General features: G+C 41.1%; 2 protein-coding genes across 3 annotated transcripts; both read left to right on the forward strand.

Annotated features, from left to right (window-relative positions):
• Nucleotides 1-77: 77 nt before the first annotated feature.
• On the forward strand, nt 78-9,763 carry strip1 (striatin interacting protein 1). Its single transcript, XM_072382194.1, has 20 exons — nt 78-218; nt 2,577-2,646; nt 2,742-2,816; nt 2,920-3,054; nt 3,192-3,312; nt 3,491-3,666; nt 3,756-3,883; nt 3,975-4,157; nt 4,436-4,656; nt 4,752-4,817; nt 4,907-4,970; nt 5,054-5,125; nt 5,277-5,351; nt 6,676-6,773; nt 7,013-7,139; nt 7,228-7,328; nt 7,444-7,510; nt 7,592-7,696; nt 7,774-7,978; nt 8,476-9,763. The coding sequence occupies exons 1-20, from the start codon at nt 108-110 to the stop codon at nt 8,721-8,723; spliced, it is 2,448 nt and encodes an 815-aa protein (XP_072238295.1). The 5' UTR covers nt 78-107; the 3' UTR covers nt 8,724-9,763.
• Nucleotides 9,764-10,278: 515 nt separating this feature from the next.
• LOC140303434 (tripartite motif-containing protein 16-like protein) lies at nt 10,279-17,648 on the forward strand. Of its 2 annotated transcripts, none has more exons than XM_072382196.1 (7): nt 10,279-10,817; nt 13,146-13,241; nt 13,317-13,550; nt 13,636-13,804; nt 13,900-13,986; nt 16,568-16,639; nt 16,735-17,648. In XM_072382196.1, exons 1-7 carry the CDS (start codon nt 10,299-10,301, stop codon nt 17,280-17,282), a joined length of 1,725 nt encoding a protein of 574 aa, XP_072238297.1. In that variant the 5' UTR covers nt 10,279-10,298; the 3' UTR covers nt 17,283-17,648. The 2 variants fall into 2 exon arrangements, with proteins under 2 accessions (XP_072238297.1, XP_072238296.1); XM_072382195.1 differs by having other exon boundaries at nt 13,897-13,986; nt 16,735-17,647.
• The last annotated feature ends 250 nt before the right edge of the window (nt 17,649-17,898 follow it).

The following is a 17,898-nucleotide window of genomic DNA, read 5'->3' on the forward strand; positions in this document are numbered from 1 at the left end:
AATGTGGATACAACCATATATGTCTATGAATACAACCAGACTGATGTCAGAGGCAGACTCTCGCAGACAGACTCACATCTCGCGAGAGTACATATCGCCCAAAAATTATGGACGTCGGTGGGAACGGTAGTGGGCTACCTGTAAACAATAAACAGAGAGCAATGCTACCCAACAAAAGCAGGGGCGAATTCCCTCGAAATTCAAGAAAAGACTCAGAGGTACGTGGTTAAAAGTCTTAACTTCTTCTTGTGTTTCCAGATAACATTAGAGAAACGAGGCCTCCCTTGTTGCTACTCTGATGTTAGCTAACCCTGTTAGTTTAGCTGAACTAGTATTTCCAACATGAATTGATAAGGAACAAGGACAACCTAGGCTCTGTAGATTTCTTACAATTGCAACTAGCTGTGTTTCACTTGTTGTTATCTGTCAACTTTTATAGAGTCGGACATCAGTGTAGCTTAATAGGGAGTAGCTAACTGGTGCTAGCCAGTCACAGGCCAGACTGTACTGCCTGTCAGTCAGCTCAGGCTTACTGTACAAAAACAATATGTATCAGGTCCATTTCTTGTTTCTGATCTACCAACCCGTCGCGACAGTGCAGTTTTAGTATATATGCGCTATAATGGGCACTTATTAATGTCGTTTACAAAGAAACTGTGTGCGACTGATGGATCATAACGTAATAAAATAATCTCTATGGTGTGCCCACTGTGATGGTTTGAATTATACTTTGAAAACAAGCAGCAAGGTGAAACTTTGATAAGCATGAGTTTTACATAAGTGATCGATTATGCATCACTAAGGAGGAACATTAAAGCCACCCGTCTAATATTGTCTAATCACGTACAGCCAATACAGATAAGTGCTTAGACAACTAATTGATTAACTGTGGATCGTTTTGGTCCTGGTAGCTGTGCGTGATGTCTCTTTGGATCCTCTTTTTCTGTCTAATCTCCCGGATGTTCGACTGGATTGGGATCAGGGCAGTTTTGAGGCCGAGCCAAAGCTTTGGGCGATGAGTTTGTTTCCTTAAACAGTTTCTATTATGGCAGGGGACGCTATCCTGCTGGGGTACAGTGTTGCAATGAGGGGCTGTGCGGTTTTGTGTAATATCCACATGGATGATTGGACCTAAGGTTTATAAATATCGATTTACATTTAGCCTCTCATGGCTTATTGGTGTATTAATCTGTAATTAAGTGTCTTATTTTATGAAGCCATCCAATGATAGTCTGGTAGACTATTGTAGCTGATAAAACATGATTTCCCTCTTAGATAAATAGAAAAAAATATTTCAATTTATCTGTATAAATCTTTATTTGAATCTCATTTACAATATTGCAATATCATATGGTGTAACACATTCCCAACCCATTTAAAAAAGCTTGTGATACCCTCCCAAAAAAAGTCATACACACCTTAACATGGTCTGAGTTTAACGCTCCCACTGGAATGATTTTCCAATCTTCTGAGGCTTACTGAGTAACTACTTTCAGAAGGCTTGTGTAATGTACATGACCGTCCACAAACTAAACCATAAACTATGTGACCTCATCCCAATCTGTACTCCTGGGCACACCTATTCCACTAGGAATAAAAATCAAATCACTGGAAAAAAACTAAAAATGTCACACTCCATCTCCATCTTCAAGGCAAAACTAAAGACTCAACTCCTGGCAATGTATGTTTATTGTTCTGATTAATAACTATATGGATACCTGTATCTTCTTCCATCTGTTATATTATATCTCTTATTGCTATTGTTCTTCCCAGCAAATCTAGTGTAACCAGAATACTGGGATTGTTTATTGTGTTTCTATTATATATTTGTATGTTGTTTATATTATAAGGATATCTGGCCCATATCCAGTTCTCGTGGATAATCGGGCACCCTATTAAAAGCTTTAAATAGCTTGCTTGGAGTGACCTTTTCACTCATTCAGTTGTGTAATGCTTGTTGTATACATCATGTATTGTGTTGCACTAACTGAACGATGCGTGAATAATCTAAACTAAACTAAACAGAAGCATAAAATTGCACTGCGCTTATGAAATGATTTAGGAAGCTCTTTGCATCATTATACAATGTTTTTTTGGTGTATTGTAAGTGAACTGAATATTTCATTTTCTACTTGTAAAAATGCAAATATTCCCAGCCAAAGCAAATTACTTTGAGTCACACTTGCTTCACGTTTTTTTTTTTAAAAACGTTTTCCGATCTTGTTTATTGTTTTGTTTCATAACACAAGAGGGCCAATATTTGTCATAAAGATAATTTATAGTTGTGTCTGTTTCTTAGAGAGTTAGGCTGATCGTTTTGAATGCAGGAGTCTTGTGTTTTAAGTCTTAAGTTCAGTTGTGTGTATATAATCAGTTTCTCAATAGCTATTTTTCTTTGAGATGCACTGATTGCACTTTTTTAAGACTGAGAATAAGAAGTGAAATAAATAAATGGATAAATAAAGTCAGCCACATTATGAATATGTACTTCTAATAGTCAGTGGATCATTTGGTGCCTCCATAGTGTTTCCATCTTAAAGCTGGAGCTGATGCATTGTGTTGTGTGTTGTGCACAGGGGCTGTCTGAGTCTCCAGATCTTGAATTTGAGTATTCTGACACAGACAAGTGGGCCGCAGAGCTGTCAGGTGTGTATGGTTGAGATTTCTGAATTCATCGTTCTTTTAGAACTTGTATAATTATACATACAAGTGTGTCTTTTTTTTATTATTTTACGTTCCAGAGCTTTACAGCTACACCGAAGGACCAGAATTTTCTCTCAATAGGAAGTGCTTTGAGGAGGAATTCCGAGCTCATGGTGAGTAGTTCTTAAACCCAGTGAAACAGACATTAACTGTGGATTGAAGAGGAAGAATATACGTGTGTAACAATACAATCTCTCCACTCCTGCGGTGCCTCAGTGTCTGATAAGAAGTGGACAGAGCTGGATGCTGCTCAGCACAGAGCTCACGCCATGCGCCTCCTGGACAGTCTGGAAGTCACTGCTCGTGAGAAGAGACTCAAAGTTGCCAGAGCTATTCTCTACATGGCTCAGGGTCAGTGCACATCCCTTTTAATTTATTTAGAATAGAATCAAATCTTGCTAGAGGGGCTGTGATCGTGGTGGATATTTTTGTTTGTCTCTGTATGTCTCTCAGGGTTTCATCTCTTTTTTTTTTTTTTTTCCCTCCAGGGACCTTTGCAGAGTGCAGCTCTGAAGCTGAAGTGCAGCACTGGATGAGATACAACATATTTCTGTTGCTCGATGTGGGGACTTTCTCTGCACTGGTGGAACTGCTCAACATGGAGATTGAGTATGTAACAGTAAAACTGTTGTTTTCACTACAGAATATTACTAATTGCTAAATCAGTCAGCGTTAGCTTTCTCGGACCACAAGTAAGAAAAAAAGAAAATATTTTAGGTTGTTTTGCAAGACTTCCGGTCATTGAAATTCATCTTAAAAATATGGTGACCTGCTTTCTGTTTTTCAGTAACAGTGCTGCCTGTAGTAGTGCGGTCAGAAAACCGGCCATCTCCCTCGCGGACAGCACGGATCTCAGGGTGCTGCTTAACATAATGTACTTGATGGTGGAGACGATCCGACAGGATGATCCAGCTGATAGACCTGAATGGAAGATCACCAGGGAAACCTTCAGAGCGGAGCTGGGTAAGTTTCATCAGAGCAACTGCAGTCGCATCAAGAATATGTCCAACGTCTGATAAAGAAATGAATTCCACCCTGCTGCTCCAATCCAGGCTCTCCTCTGTTCAACAACGAGCCCATTTCTGTCATGCTCTTTGGTATGGTGACCAAGTTCTGCAGCGGCCATGCTCCTCACTTCCCAATGAAGAAGGTGTTGTTGCTTTTGTGGAAGAGCATACTGGTGAGAGACGGGAAGACGCACGATTTAAGTCTGTTAACACAAAAAAAAAGAAGCATTTTGTTCTAAAATCCTTCCCTCTTCTTTGCTTCAGTTCACACTCGGAGGGTTTGAGCAGCTGCAGGGCATAAAGGTTCGAAAGCGTCAGGAACTGGGTCTTCCTCCTCTACCGGAGGACAGCATTCGAGTCATTCGCAGTATGAGGGCAGCGTCTCCTCCTGCGTCGGCGTCCGACCTCATAGAGCAGCAACAGAAACGGGCACGGCGTGAACACAAGGTAGTCATTGCTGCTGCTCGTGGTACAGATTTACAAAGCAAACAAGTAAAAACCTCCATATCCTGACTGTGGAGACAGCTGGTGACTCGTAACAATGCCATTTTATTGACATATAATAATACTACTTACCAAACAAATAACGCTACTTTAATACACTCATAGTCAGACTAAAATATTGAAATCTAAATGGCAAGCCGTTCAGCAGTGTAACGTTAGATCTTCTGCTTGTTACCCTGAGACAGTTTCACAGTGTAACCACATTTTAACTCTTCACTCAGGCGCTGATCAAACAGGACAACCTGGACACATTCAATGAGAAGGATCCCTACAAGGCCGATGACTCTCGTGAGGATGAGGACGACAATGACGACAATGACAACTCTTTAGAGGCAGAGACTTTCCCACTAGAAAGAGACGAGGTGATGCCTCCACCCATTCCTCACCCCCCTTCAGAGAGGGTGTCCTTCCCCAAGGGTCTGCCGTGGGCTCCCAAAGTCAGGTAATGTTCTAACTATTCACTGATTACCTTTTCATTCTAATTCAGAGAGATTTGATCGATGCATAGACTTCTCATTGCTTTCTTTGTTCCAACAGAGAAAAAGATATAGAAAATTTTCTGGAATCAAGTAGAAGTAAATTCATTGGTTACACACTTGGAAGGTGAGTTTGCGGTTTTTTTTTTGGCTGCAACTAAGCACCTTTGTGTATGTGCCCTGAGATATTTTATCTCTATATATTTTGTCTTGCAGTGATACGGACACAGTGGTTGGTTTGCCCAGACCAATTCACGAGAGCATCAGGACGTTAAAGCAGGTATTGCAACATCCCCTGCTGAATGTCAGCATTTATTTAATTAGTCCTCCTTGAGTTTAAGTGATTGCCTTCTTATTTTTCAGCACAAGTACGTCTCTATAGCAGAAATACAGATTGTAAAGGAGGAGGAATTCCAGAAAACCCCTCTGTCTGGTGTAAGTGGAAACAACAGTTGAATTGTTTGATTCGAATAAGAAAAGGTTTGGAGCAACATTCTGCTGTCGGCCTCGAAGGTTCGTAGCCTTTTTGGTGAACTTATTTAGTGCTGCAACACATCTTTTTCTTTTCTGTTCTTCTTGTCATCAGGGTGAAGAGGACGTGGAGATGTGCTCCACTGAGCTTCTCTATCAGGGAATTCTGCCCAGTTTGCCTCAATACATGGTTTGTGTTGTTTGTGGCTCAACAGCTTCTAGGACACTTTATATTTAGCTACTGTCGAACATGGCAGCCTTGATTGAACTCATGATGCAGTTTGGTGCTTCATTAAAATTGATTTTCTATACTTTGATATTAATCGATTTTAGATCAATGCCTCCACTCGATTTGAGCTGCCACAGTCACCAGATTCAGACATTTTGATCAGAGTTTACGATGTTTAGGAGTTGCATTTTCAGTGAAATTTATAGACACTTGTGGAGTTTTTATTGCATTTACAGTAACAAAGTTGTTTTAAGTAATGCCACGTCTGTCTCTACTGTTGCTCTCACACACAATAACGATGCAACAGAGTAGAGGAGGAGCTGTGTGCTGTGCAGCGGCAAATTACAGTAGATGGTAACGCTGAGCTGAAATTAAATTACGGCACAAGAAAGTGATTAATGACAGCTGGCTACAAAATACACATTTTTTTTATCCTGTTGGTTTCAGTTTTGTGTTCATTTTGGCCACCGGAAAGAATGCTTTTATTGGCGGGAAATCACTGACATTTTACTGCTGTGCTACACTTTTCAGGGGAACGGAAGAGGTTTAGGATTTCATCAATTTTGATGGTGAACTGTAGTGCTTTTCACGTTGCCTGTTCAAGGCAGGACTTGTGCGGTTTATAAGTACAGAGGCAGAATGAGGGGAACATCGAACGTGTTGTCAGCTGAGTCAGCAATGACAGCTCGCACATACCAATGTGGCACTGAAACTCCTCTTTTTGGGTGACAAAAGGTTAACAGTCGTGACTTGATGTGTTTCAGTTGTGTCACATCACATGAAACAGGGAATGAAACAGTCTTTCTGGCCATGACAGACCATCCCATTTTACTACTCAAGGTCAAAGGTTATCAGTATTATGACTTCTCTCGCGCTGTCAATCAGGATGTTTTATTGATGCTGGAATACGATCAAACATCAATCATCTGGCACCAGTGAACAGTTCGCTGTCTAAAATTTTCATTCGGCCTGATTTCCAAGAGGAAATTAAGGATGGCATGAAGAAAAACTTCCTTTTGTTTGATCATTTGTGCTCCATATCTATTCGAATTGTTTCTATGTGTGTAGATAGCTAAAACTAGAAAGCTAGATAAGATTTCTGGCCAAACAGTCTCTCTGGTGACTGACATTGTTTGACAAAGCCGAAAGACTGAATATCACAAAACGTGAAATTGGTATTAGGATCACATTACATGCAAACCCGTAACAGGTGAATAGATATGTCGATAGTTAGTGTTTATTTCTTTGTCGTTCTGACGCTGTGGTGTTTCTCTCTGAATGCTAGATTGCATTGCTGAAGATCCTGCTTGCTGCCGCTCCGACATCCAAAGCCAAAACGGACTCCATTAACATCCTGGCAGACGTGCTGCCAGAGGAAATGCCGTGAGTAGATCGAATATACCTCAATTTACAAAAAACACGACAGTGATGACAGTGTTTTAAGTGGAGGGATTCACATTCACAGTGTTGGCATGCAATGAGCTCAAAGAAGAAGCCGATAGTCTAAAGTCGAGGTGCAGGATTACAGGCTTCGAAGGGGTTTTATTTAAATGTGAACGGTTCAGTCTGCTGGTTGAATGGCTTTGCTGTGAGGCGCTGACCTCGTCTGTCGGACTGTGCAGGACCACGGTGCTGCAGAGCATGAAGCTCGGAGTCGATGTCAACCGGCACAAAGAAATCATTGTGAAAGCCATCTCTGCCATCCTGCTGCTGCTTCTGAAACACTTCAAACTCAACCACATCTACCAGGTCTGTACGCTACATGCTTGTGTTCAGATATGTGAAACCCCCCCCCCTTTAACTGAACTAAGTGTGTCTTTGTGTGCCGTTTTTATAGTTTGAGTACATGGCTCAGCACCTGGTGTTTGCCAACTGCATCCCGCTCATCCTCAAGTTTTTCAACCAGAACATTATGTCGTACATCACGGCTAAGAACAGGTGCTTTCAGGGTCATTTGAAACAGAAGAAAATAAGATGTCTTCTATAGCAGAGAGTTTGGTGAACTTTCCTTAAATTGCTTTTATTTCTGATCTCAATCTTGTTTGTCCAACAGCATTTCAGTGCTCGACTTCCCGTACTGTGTGGTGCACGAGCTTCCAGAGTTAACTGCTGAGAGTTTGGTGAGTTTCTGGTCGCTGTGACCGCTGATTTGGAGCTGATGCTTATACGTTTTCCAACTTTCAATGCTTTCGGTGTCACAGGAAGCGGGGGACAACAATCAGTTTTGCTGGAGGAATCTGTTTTCGTGTATTGACCTGCTGAGGATCCTGAACAAACTGACCAAGTGGAAGCACTCCAGAACAATGGTGAGAGAACTTCACAGCTGACTTTACAGGGCAGTGTGACTCGTGGATGTCTTTATAATGATCGTTTGCTCCGCTAGATGCTGGTCGTGTTTAAATCGGCTCCCATCCTGAAGAGGGCGCTGAAGGTGAAGCAGGCCATGATGCAGCTGTACGTCCTGAAACTGCTCAAAGTGCAGACCAAATACCTGGGGCGGCAGTGGAGGAAGAGCAACATGAAGACCATGTCTGCCATCTACCAGAAAGTCCGACATCGCCTCAACGACGACTGGGCTTATGGAAACGGTGAGCAGAAACAGAAGCACCGCTCTGAACGTACCAAACTGGCCCAGATGTATGATGGTATTTTCCTGCTCTTTGGTTGAAGCAGTACCAGGCTGACTTATGCTGTATTGATGTTCGTTGACAGTGTTGTTTAAATATTAAAAAGTGTTTATGAAGGCCACTTCTGCCACATAGGACAGAGAAATCTGATCTCTTTCAGGGTGTTGTAGTTTAAAATACGACCCGGTGTGACAATAAGATCGCAGATCATATCTTATATTTTGCTGTAAATCAAATCACATCAAAGGTTCACAGCATAAAGAAGTATTTCAGGCTCTGTGGATGAATGCTGAGCCCTCTACGGTAGCTGTCTGAAGTTGTTTAGCATCGTAATGTTTGATTCGCTGAACACTTGCAGTGCTTTTGGTGAAGAGTAAGATCGTAGAGCTTCAGTTGAGCTGTGTTTGCTTTGTTCAGACCAAAACGCACTAAGCTTGACTGTTTGTTTCTGGGAACAGATCTCGATGCTCGTCCGTGGGACTTCCAGGCCGAGGAGTGCGCCCTGCGAGCCAACATCGAACGTTTCAACAGCCGGCGCTACGACAAGAGCCACAGCAATCCCGACTTCATGCCCGTGGACAACTGTCTTCAGAGTGTTCTGGGACAGCGAGTGGACCTGCCCGAGGACTTCCAAATGAACTATGACCTTTGGCTGGAGCGGGAGGTCTTCTCCAAGCCCATATCCTGGGAGGAGCTACTCCAATGAGAATCAACCATTGACATCCTTTGGTTTTTTTTTGGTTTTTTTTCTTCTTCGATAAACAGTTTCAATCAGGAGATCAGAGAAACGACTGACCGTGTTCTCACCGATCAAACTCTGAACACAGCATTAGGTTACACGTTCTGACGGATGGATTTCACTGTCAGAGGTCACACAGGTGTCGACTGCCCAGCATCAGTGTGGTTTTACAGGTTGATCCAGGCTTCGACCAAAGGCTTTTAGTGATGAAGCGTTGCCTGTAAGAAGTTCGGTATTAATGATGTCGGTCAGAAAAAAAGAAGGAAAGAAAGAAAGAGCATCCTTTTGTATTGAGCCTCTCAGAATTATCCCACTGCCCCCAATTTTGTATCCAAACTTAGATTTACATGATTTACTCTGTGTGCCTCTTACCTGCTACAGTGGGTCCGTAAATGAGCTGGAAGCACTACACGACTTTTTTCGATTTTAAAGTTATTTTGAGTAGATTTTATGTATTAACACTTGAGACGAGGCTGGACTCGGCACAAGCCAGTTACATGTTATAGATATACCATTCCTTGGTTTCACCTCTCAGAACGAGGAAAGGAGTGAACCGCCGTCACTGGCGTGAGTATTTTACTTTTTGCTAGTTGTGGTCTGAAGAGGTGATGAGCTCCTGTTTACCACATAGACTTTATTCTTGCTCAGTCTCCGTCGAACGCTGTCTTCTTGCCTTTACTCTGGGACCATCGAGACAGTCGTCCTGACTTTACTGACCTGTAGGCAGAATGGACATGAGAACAGGCATTTTTACTCACAATAAGAACAGACTCATCAACTTCTTCTTACTCACCAGACAGCTGTTCAGCTCACAGGGACAACTTTGGCTTTTATTTCCAGCACAGAACCTTTTTCTTCTTTATCTTCATGTCTAATTTCTTTATTTTTTTTTATTGGACAGGTTAAGAAAATGAAAATACGCATAAATGGTGAAACCTATTTATCATGGCTTTTGTCTTTGTTTTACATGGACGTGAATACTGTAATAAAGTTATACTGTCATTCAAGTTGGACTCACTTTTACTCTTTTTTTTAAATGTTTTAAAAATCTCTCCACAGCATGCAGGAATCAGCCCAAACTTAACAGCATTTTAAAGTGGAATACACGCATCAGCGTGTATACAGCAGATCTCCATCTGGTTTTAGATGTGGTCAGAGTGCACACAACACCACTAACCACTGTGCTGCTGTGTTAAATTCTGAGAAATATGTCTCAAGTTTGCCTTTAAAATCCCTGACTAATTGTTCCAGCATCAACCTGAAAGTTTCAAATTGAAGCTGAGAAAAATATTATTATTTTTGTTTTCATTCAAGTGAGAACTTGTCTCACATTAAAGAAATGAAAGCGCCAAGACCGAGAACCCCTGAGAGCAGAAAGGATTTGGAGATGATGAAGAATGCCTGTTGCATGAGTCAGGTTTCAGTTAAAACATTACAGCGTGCGCACACACCCTCTTTACTTTTTGAAATCGGTTCAAATATGAGACACACCCACTTTCACTGAGAGATCAACAAACCAGACACAGAAACCCTCTGAGTCAGATGTGCAGGAAACGAAACCAAAGAGAGGAAGTGCGCCTTTCGCGCACAAACATGGCAGAGCTTTATATTCCAGTGAGGAAGAACCGTCTCTCCTGCCAGATCTGCGACGAGCTTCTCATGAATCCAGCAACCATGCCGTGTGGACACGGCTTCCGCCTGCGGTGCATCACGGACTGCTGGGATCAGGACAAGGTGGACTACAGCTGCCCTGAATGCGGACAGATGTTTCCCTCCAGGCCTTCTTTGATCAAGAACACAGCTCTGGCTGAAGTGATAAAAGACACGGAGGGAAGTGAGAAGAGGAAAAGAAGAAAGCAGCATTTCGCGGCGTCCCTGGAGGAGCTGAAAAGACCTCGGAGCAGCACAGGAACATCTTGGAGCCCGTTGTGCTTGCGTCACAAGAGAGCCCTCGATGTTTACTGCTGCACAGATGAAGAGATCATTTGTGCTCTTTGTGCTTCAGCTGAGCACAGAGGGCACAGCATTGGATCTATGAAGGAGGAACAGATGATGAAGCAGGTACGTAAAAAAAAACAAGCACAAAGAAATAAGTTAGTACCCCAGGAGGGTGATTTCACTAACTGCAAACCTGCTTAGTTGTAGACCGGCAACTGTCGGAGTTCAGTTGGGATCCAGGTTTAACTTGATGTAAGTCTTATAGTCTTATCTTGTGCTACAGCTTCACCCTCAGAAACAGAACAACTATCAGATTCAGAACAGCTGATGTTAATGAAAACATAGTGGCCTCTAAATAAGATTTTGAGTTCAGTTTTAAATTTCAAGCGGACCTCCTCTGGGGAATCATCATAGATCACTTGTGGTACTTTTGAATTTACTTCCTGAGCCAGTTTGCCAACAAAAGAATAATTAAAATGGAATAAACACTGCTTTAATGTTTAATGTTGTGCAGGCTGCGGGGATTCCTCTGTTGGCAGGAAAAAACTCACCCAACAACCAGTCTTATGATGATAAAAGCCTAAAGAGGCAAAACTCTCTTTTCTCAAAATATCTCAGGTTTGATCACTTCATGTTGTCAGAAAAAATAGGTAAATACATTTTGAGCATGCAGAGATGTGTTGTTAAGGAAGCTTGTGTTGCTGTGTACAACTCATCAGACGGCTGATAATAGACAGATGATCAACATTCAAAGTTGATCATCTGTTGCTGGTTTTCATTTAAATTATTAAAAGGAAATACAAGTGTACTTTATTTTTAATGAAAGAAGTATGACAGAACAACAACTTTCTTTCATTTTTAGATGTATCTAATGATACAGCCTTCACTTACTCAGTTGTTTTTCTCAAACAGAAGACCCCTTTGAATAATCCCAAATGACTTTTGCATTGCAATTTGGTTAAACAAATGTGCACCGTGTCTCTATCAGCTCTGCCATTTGATGCCAAGACAATCTGAAATAATGCATCATAAGCCTGTTTACAACAGGATAAATGAGGATTTTACAAAATGTACAAATCATCTTTATCGTTGTCATTATTACTTTTTACCTTTAAGATGCTTTTTTTAATCTGAAATCCCTTTGCTTGATTAAAACTCTGTTTTAGTCTTTTATGATTAAGGGTTAAGGTGTCACAGGCTGGGTTGTAACAACACACACACACACACACACACACACAAAAACTGTTTTAGAATTTCTGGCAAGCTTAATCAAGTATAAAATGGTAACACAAGACTTTTAGTTTTGTTATTCATGCATCCTGTTGATATTGTCAGCAAAAAATAGTTACAATCATAACTGTTTCCCTGTCTGGGGTTGAATGACTGAATTATGTTACTTGGGGGTGTTTTTTTTTAGATCCTCAAATGTAAAAATATTTATGAATAGAAATATTTTATTAACCTCAGATTCAGCTGAGATAAGAGATATCCAATATGTCACTTTACATATGGTATGTGATGGGGTTTTTCGTTCTTACTAACGAAGTCCCACCTTAAACAGAAAGAACCACACAAGAGATCAATATAAAGTTCAGCTTTTGCAAAAGGGGAGAGCCGTCGCCGCTTCAGCCACAGGTGTGTATGTGTCTAAGCAACCAACAACAATCTCCGACTCCCTCATTGCAGCAGCCTGGTTTTATTCAGAGATAAGAAAGGGGGAAGAGCTTTACAAAACAAAGGGTTTCATAGAAAATTCAGAACGTCGGTCGTTTACGTATGCATTTACGTATGGAGGCACATCTGCCAATTAGAGTGTGAGACCTTGACGACAATCATACAAAGAGATACATCAATGAACTAGTGTGAATCAGCCATTGTTGGTTTGTAGTGTGAACTCGGTTGACCTCTGGAAGACTCCGTCCTGAGGCATCTTCCTTTGTTCACAAGCACCCTTATTTCCTCGCCACATGACTGGAACTAATGCAGTATATGTCATATAGGATATATATATGGTATAGCGTAGGAAATGCAATTAAAGCATAGCAATGCAATTAAAGCATTGTAAGGTAATTGTAACACAGGGTATATCATGAGATAAATGTTAAAAACACTAACAGTATGGATTTGTACTTTGAACAGGAGTTTGATTTGTAAAGTTTGTAACGTCGGCACCGGTTAAAATATAACAGATTTATTGTACCGTATGCTGAGAACTGAAACATCCAAGTCCTCAGTTTCCTGGTTGTCTGTTTTTCTTGTTCAACTGTTAAAAATTCACCTTCTCTGTGTCGCCCTGTTTGATATATGTTTCAAATCTACTGAAGATAGACTGAGCACACAAAGGAAAACACTGATCTTTCCTCCAAACAAATGGAAAGTGACACTTTGGTAGGCAAAAAGAGAATGTTACGTGAGACCTGCTTTAACTCCAGTGCTTAAAATACATTTCAGGAGGAGCTGAGGAAGAGGCAGACAAAACTAAGGCGGATTCTGCAGGAGCAAGAGAAGAAGTGGGAGAACATGGGGAAGATGATTGTGCAGATTCGGGTGAGTTTTATTGTTAGTGTTGTGCATGTCTCGGTCCAAAGATTCACTGATCCTACTAACCTCTGTGTGAAATAGGAGGAGGCCATAAAAACAGAGGACTACTGTGAAAGCATTCTCGTCCAAGTCATTGACCGCCTTCAGAGACATTTCATGTCCACGAAGGAGCTGATTGGAGCTCAGGCGGAGGCGGCTGCAGCTCAGGTTTACATCTCACAGCAGACCCTCGAGATGAAAATGGAGGAGATGAAGAAGAGGGATGCTCAGTTGGACTGTTTGGCACAAACTGAGAGCAGTGTGTATTTCCTGCAGGTAAATGCATTTACATCACTTAAAACTTCACCTGTGTCTGGTATGAGAAAGTCCCTCCATGACTACATCCAGTCTCCTCTCACAGGAATGGCCCCGTGTGCGACGCCTCTGTGATGGAGATCATTTCCAGCGTCTCCCTAAGGGTTCAGAGGATCCTCTCCTCCCCTTTCAGGTTACAAAGAGAGCTGTTGAACAGCTCGGGAGGCATCTGGAGGAGTTCTGTGACAAAGAATTTGCCTCAATCTCCTCCACTGGTACGTATCTTCGGTGACACATGGAAACCCTGTCTCCTATCACAGTTTAAAACAAAATGTCTGTGTTCTTGTTTTTTTAATTTTTTTTAAAGCAGACAGGGAAGAGCAGATGGGATCAGATGGAGAGACAGATGAGGATGACGTGCAGCTAATATGTGAAGCCAGTGTATCACGCTCCCTTGGTTTGTACCTGAAACTGTTTCCAAATGGCTGTTTTTGTAAAATCTGCCTCAATGTGTCTCTGAATTTCACATTTAGAGACAGAAACTTGTCTTTATACCGTTCTCCCAGAGAGTCAGATTATATAAAAAGTGAGAATCAATAGAGAGTGGATTTGTGGTGGATGAATAGGATAAATATAGATTTTCACGATGGAGACCCGCTGGAAACCAAAAGCATGTGTTTTTAAGGCTTGTTTTCACTTTTCAATAAGGAGAGGGTCTCTTTGAATTTTTTTTTTTCAAAATAAAAACCTAACTTTTATGATCTAAATCTCACCAACAAAATATAAAAAATAAAACGCAATAAAAAATTATAGTAAAAAATACTGGGTCACAGTCTTGTGTTCCATTTCATCCACTACAGCTTATCTTTACTTAAATTTTCTAAGCTCACTTTTTGACAGAAAGGCAAGACTGCTGGGACGTGGTAAAAGAGATAGAGGTGGACCCAAATGCAGACTGACTAGAGGCACAAAAAAAAAGAAGCCTTTATTGAGCAAACAACGGGCACAGACAAATTTGAAATTCTAAATTGAACAAAAAGCAAGCAGAACAAGACAGGAGAACCATGAAAGAGGAGACAACAGCAAAGAGACTAAGACAACTGAGGACATCTAGGGGCGAAGACAAGAATAGATGGAAACTAACATGAACCAAACATGGAAAAATCAAGAAATCAGAAGGCAAAGAATCAACTAAATATCAAAAACCCCATTAACTAAAACCCCATGAACATAACAAAACCCACAAACCCCAACAGTGACAGTCAGTTCCTCCCACTACTGGTGTGAGTTGTACAACCTCTAGAAAAGATTTATGGAGGATGTTCATTCAGCTTTTTCATTTAGTAAAATATAAATAAATACATAAAACACATTTATCACACAAATCAGTTGCATTCAGGCCTTTTTCCCCCCAGATAATGTAGTGTAAAACAAAAAGGAATCATAAAGCAAATAAGTCACAGTCGGTACTGTGTTGCACCTCCTCTGGCTTCACCAGTCAGTTTCCAGCTTTCTTTGGAGCAGTACACCGATTAGTTTTGCAGGATTAAGCCTTGTCAGGGACATTTTTCTTTTTCGATTTTAACTCTGATAAAGACTTTGATGCCATGCCATTGTGTTGGCGTGTCCCTCCTGAAGAAAATTAATTTACATTATCATCCTAAAAAAGTACCCCAGCATCACTAAACCTCCTTCTGATTGATGGAATCAGAAAAGTAGAGGTAATCACTGCAATCTTCTCCAGTCCTTTACCTGACATCAACCCCCGTATGATTAATGATTGTGGATATTAGTTTTTTTTAAAGAAGTTTTTTTTGTAATCCTGTTAATCGTTTCCACTGACAGCTCTCTGGTTGGGACCATGTTTCCTACCAATCAGCCAGGTGCAACAGCTCCTTAAGTCAAACGCTTTTAATGGCAGACTCATTTGCATAGTCAGACTATTTAGACTTGCCAGGTTTATGTTTTAGGAATAAAACTTACAATGTGATTCCATATTGAAAAAAGGAAGACGGCCGAATGTCCTCCAAGGGTAGTGATTTCTTAAATTTAGCTAAGAGTTGTATCAAGACAAAGACAATCAAATATGTTGAATAATGTACCGATATCATGAATGAACTTTTCCCCACTCTAGTATTCAACTGCACAAACCATATGTGCTTAGAGGAAACACACTTTGAACTGCAGCCTGCAGTTCCTATCAGCTGCAAACAATAGTTCTAATCAGACCTATCAAGGTGTCAGTGGCGATAAGTTATGCTGTTTGTCAAGAATGTGAGATAATAAAGAAAAAGTCCACAGAGATAAGCATTTATTGTGGAAAATACCCAAGTCTCTCACCTGTAGAGGTGGCAACGTGCACGTGAGTTTGTTTATCACAGGTAGAGGCTAAATCTAAAGAAAAAAGGTTTGAAGGTAAGAGGAGAGGAGACTAATCGTCCCATCAGAGAATAAATGGGAGGTTCTGCAAGCTATAATCCAGTCTGTCGTGGGTCAATTCAATATTTATTTGCCTGCCCCTTTACGCAGCTGTTTCTTGGTGATTTTTGAAGACCTTGTTCTTCATTTTCCCTTTTTGTGATTACAAACAAGTACAATTTTTCTGCTTCAGATTGTAGCGATTACTTCTGTTTCCATCTCATCTCAGACTATCTGGCCCAAAAGCCCGGGACACCCGAACTAAACAATTTCAGATGACATTCAGAATATACTTTTCAAAACTGTTCAGCAATGCAAATGAAATACAAGTTCCTTTTACTTAATCTCAAAGACTTGCACAGTGGGCTCAAATACAACCACAGCTATAAGAAGAGTGCTTTGTTTACGGAGCACTTTTAGTCACATTTAGTCACTTTTAGTCACATTTAGTCACTTTTAATCACATCATAAGAATAAGAGTTATGATTAGCACTAATAGCACTGAGTTTCAAAGACTACTCATTGGGACATTACCAGGGGTGAGACGAAGCGTTTTCCTTCAATGACTTATAAATTTCATTCTGAGTTCCCATCAAAAATGATCTGACTTTGTCTCAAAGGTCTCTCTGGAGGTAACAGGATTCGGACTGAAAGCGCAGAGGAGCCTCAAACCAGAGAAGAGTTTCTGCAATGTGAGTTTATCCTCAGACCCACTGCTCTCTATGGCAGCACTTCATGCACAGTCAACTGCAACCGTTACTCCTAAAGTGCTTCTTCTTTGTCTCAGATGCATGTGAACTTTCTCTGGACCCAGAAACGGCTCACCAGGACCTGAAAATTTCTGAAGGAGAGAAAGAGGTGATACTGAGCCCACAGACGTGTAAAATTCCAGTCACGCGTTACCCACAAAGGTTCATCCATCGACGGCAGGTGCTGTGCAGGGAGGGACTGCAGGCCGAGCGATGCTACTATGAAATTGAAATGAAAGGGGATAAGGCAGAGATAGCCCTTGCCTACAAAGGACTAGACAGAAAATCCTGCACTTCCAAGTCCGCCTTTGGGGGGAATGCAAAGTCTTGGAGTCTGGATCGCTCCAAAACATACTCTGTGAGCCACATGTCTAACAGCGTCCAGCTCACAACACTCCCCTGTCATCACCGGATCGGAGTTTACCTGAACTTCAAAGCGGGAACACTGTCTTTCTATGAGGTGTTGGACAGTATGAAGTTTCTTTACAAGGTAGAAGCCAAATTCACAGAGCCGCTGTATCCAGGCTTCTGGCTCGGAGAGAAATGTTATATCAGGATCTGTGATTTGAAACAGCACAGGCTGTGAAGCAGAGAGCTACACACAGTTTCTATTTACAGAGACGTCTTCACTCTTGAAATATGGATTATACAGAGCAACATTTATGTCTTTTAGACTTATTGGATGAGGGGATGATATGTCATCACCCCAGAGCTAAATTGAACTGGGGGTTCCATTGGATTCTATGGTGGGTCCTGAGGTGCAAACCATAACACTGGTTAAATCAGCATGAATGGGACTGACTGCTGCTGTGTTCTCTGTGTTTATTAGTTGTTTTGTGTTGTTGTGTCATGTACACCTCAGGACCACAGAAGGATTGCCTCAGTGATCTCTGTGGGTATCTGGAACACCCTGCTGGTAAAGTATTGGTTTGAACTCTAGTGAAAATCTGACTCAATGGATTAATTCTGCTTAAGTCAGCGTTTCTGCTCAAATCATAAAGTTACTGCTGCATATTAAATATAAATAAAGAACACATCAAGACCTACATTTGTGTATAGTACTTTTTTGGTTTGTTTGTCTTCGTTCGTAAAATCTACTAAATATTTGAGGCAAAAAAACAGCCTCGAATAATCATGATGTAAAGCAACTATGGGTCGTCCTACTCTGCAATTTTCATTTCACTTATTTAATTTGATTGAAT

Source organism: Leuresthes tenuis, unplaced genomic scaffold (assembly GCF_036924035.1).
Source record: "Leuresthes tenuis unplaced genomic scaffold, fLeuTen1.0.hap1 SCAF_3, whole genome shotgun sequence".
NCBI classification, from domain to species: domain Eukaryota; kingdom Metazoa; phylum Chordata; class Actinopteri; order Atheriniformes; family Atherinopsidae; genus Leuresthes; species Leuresthes tenuis.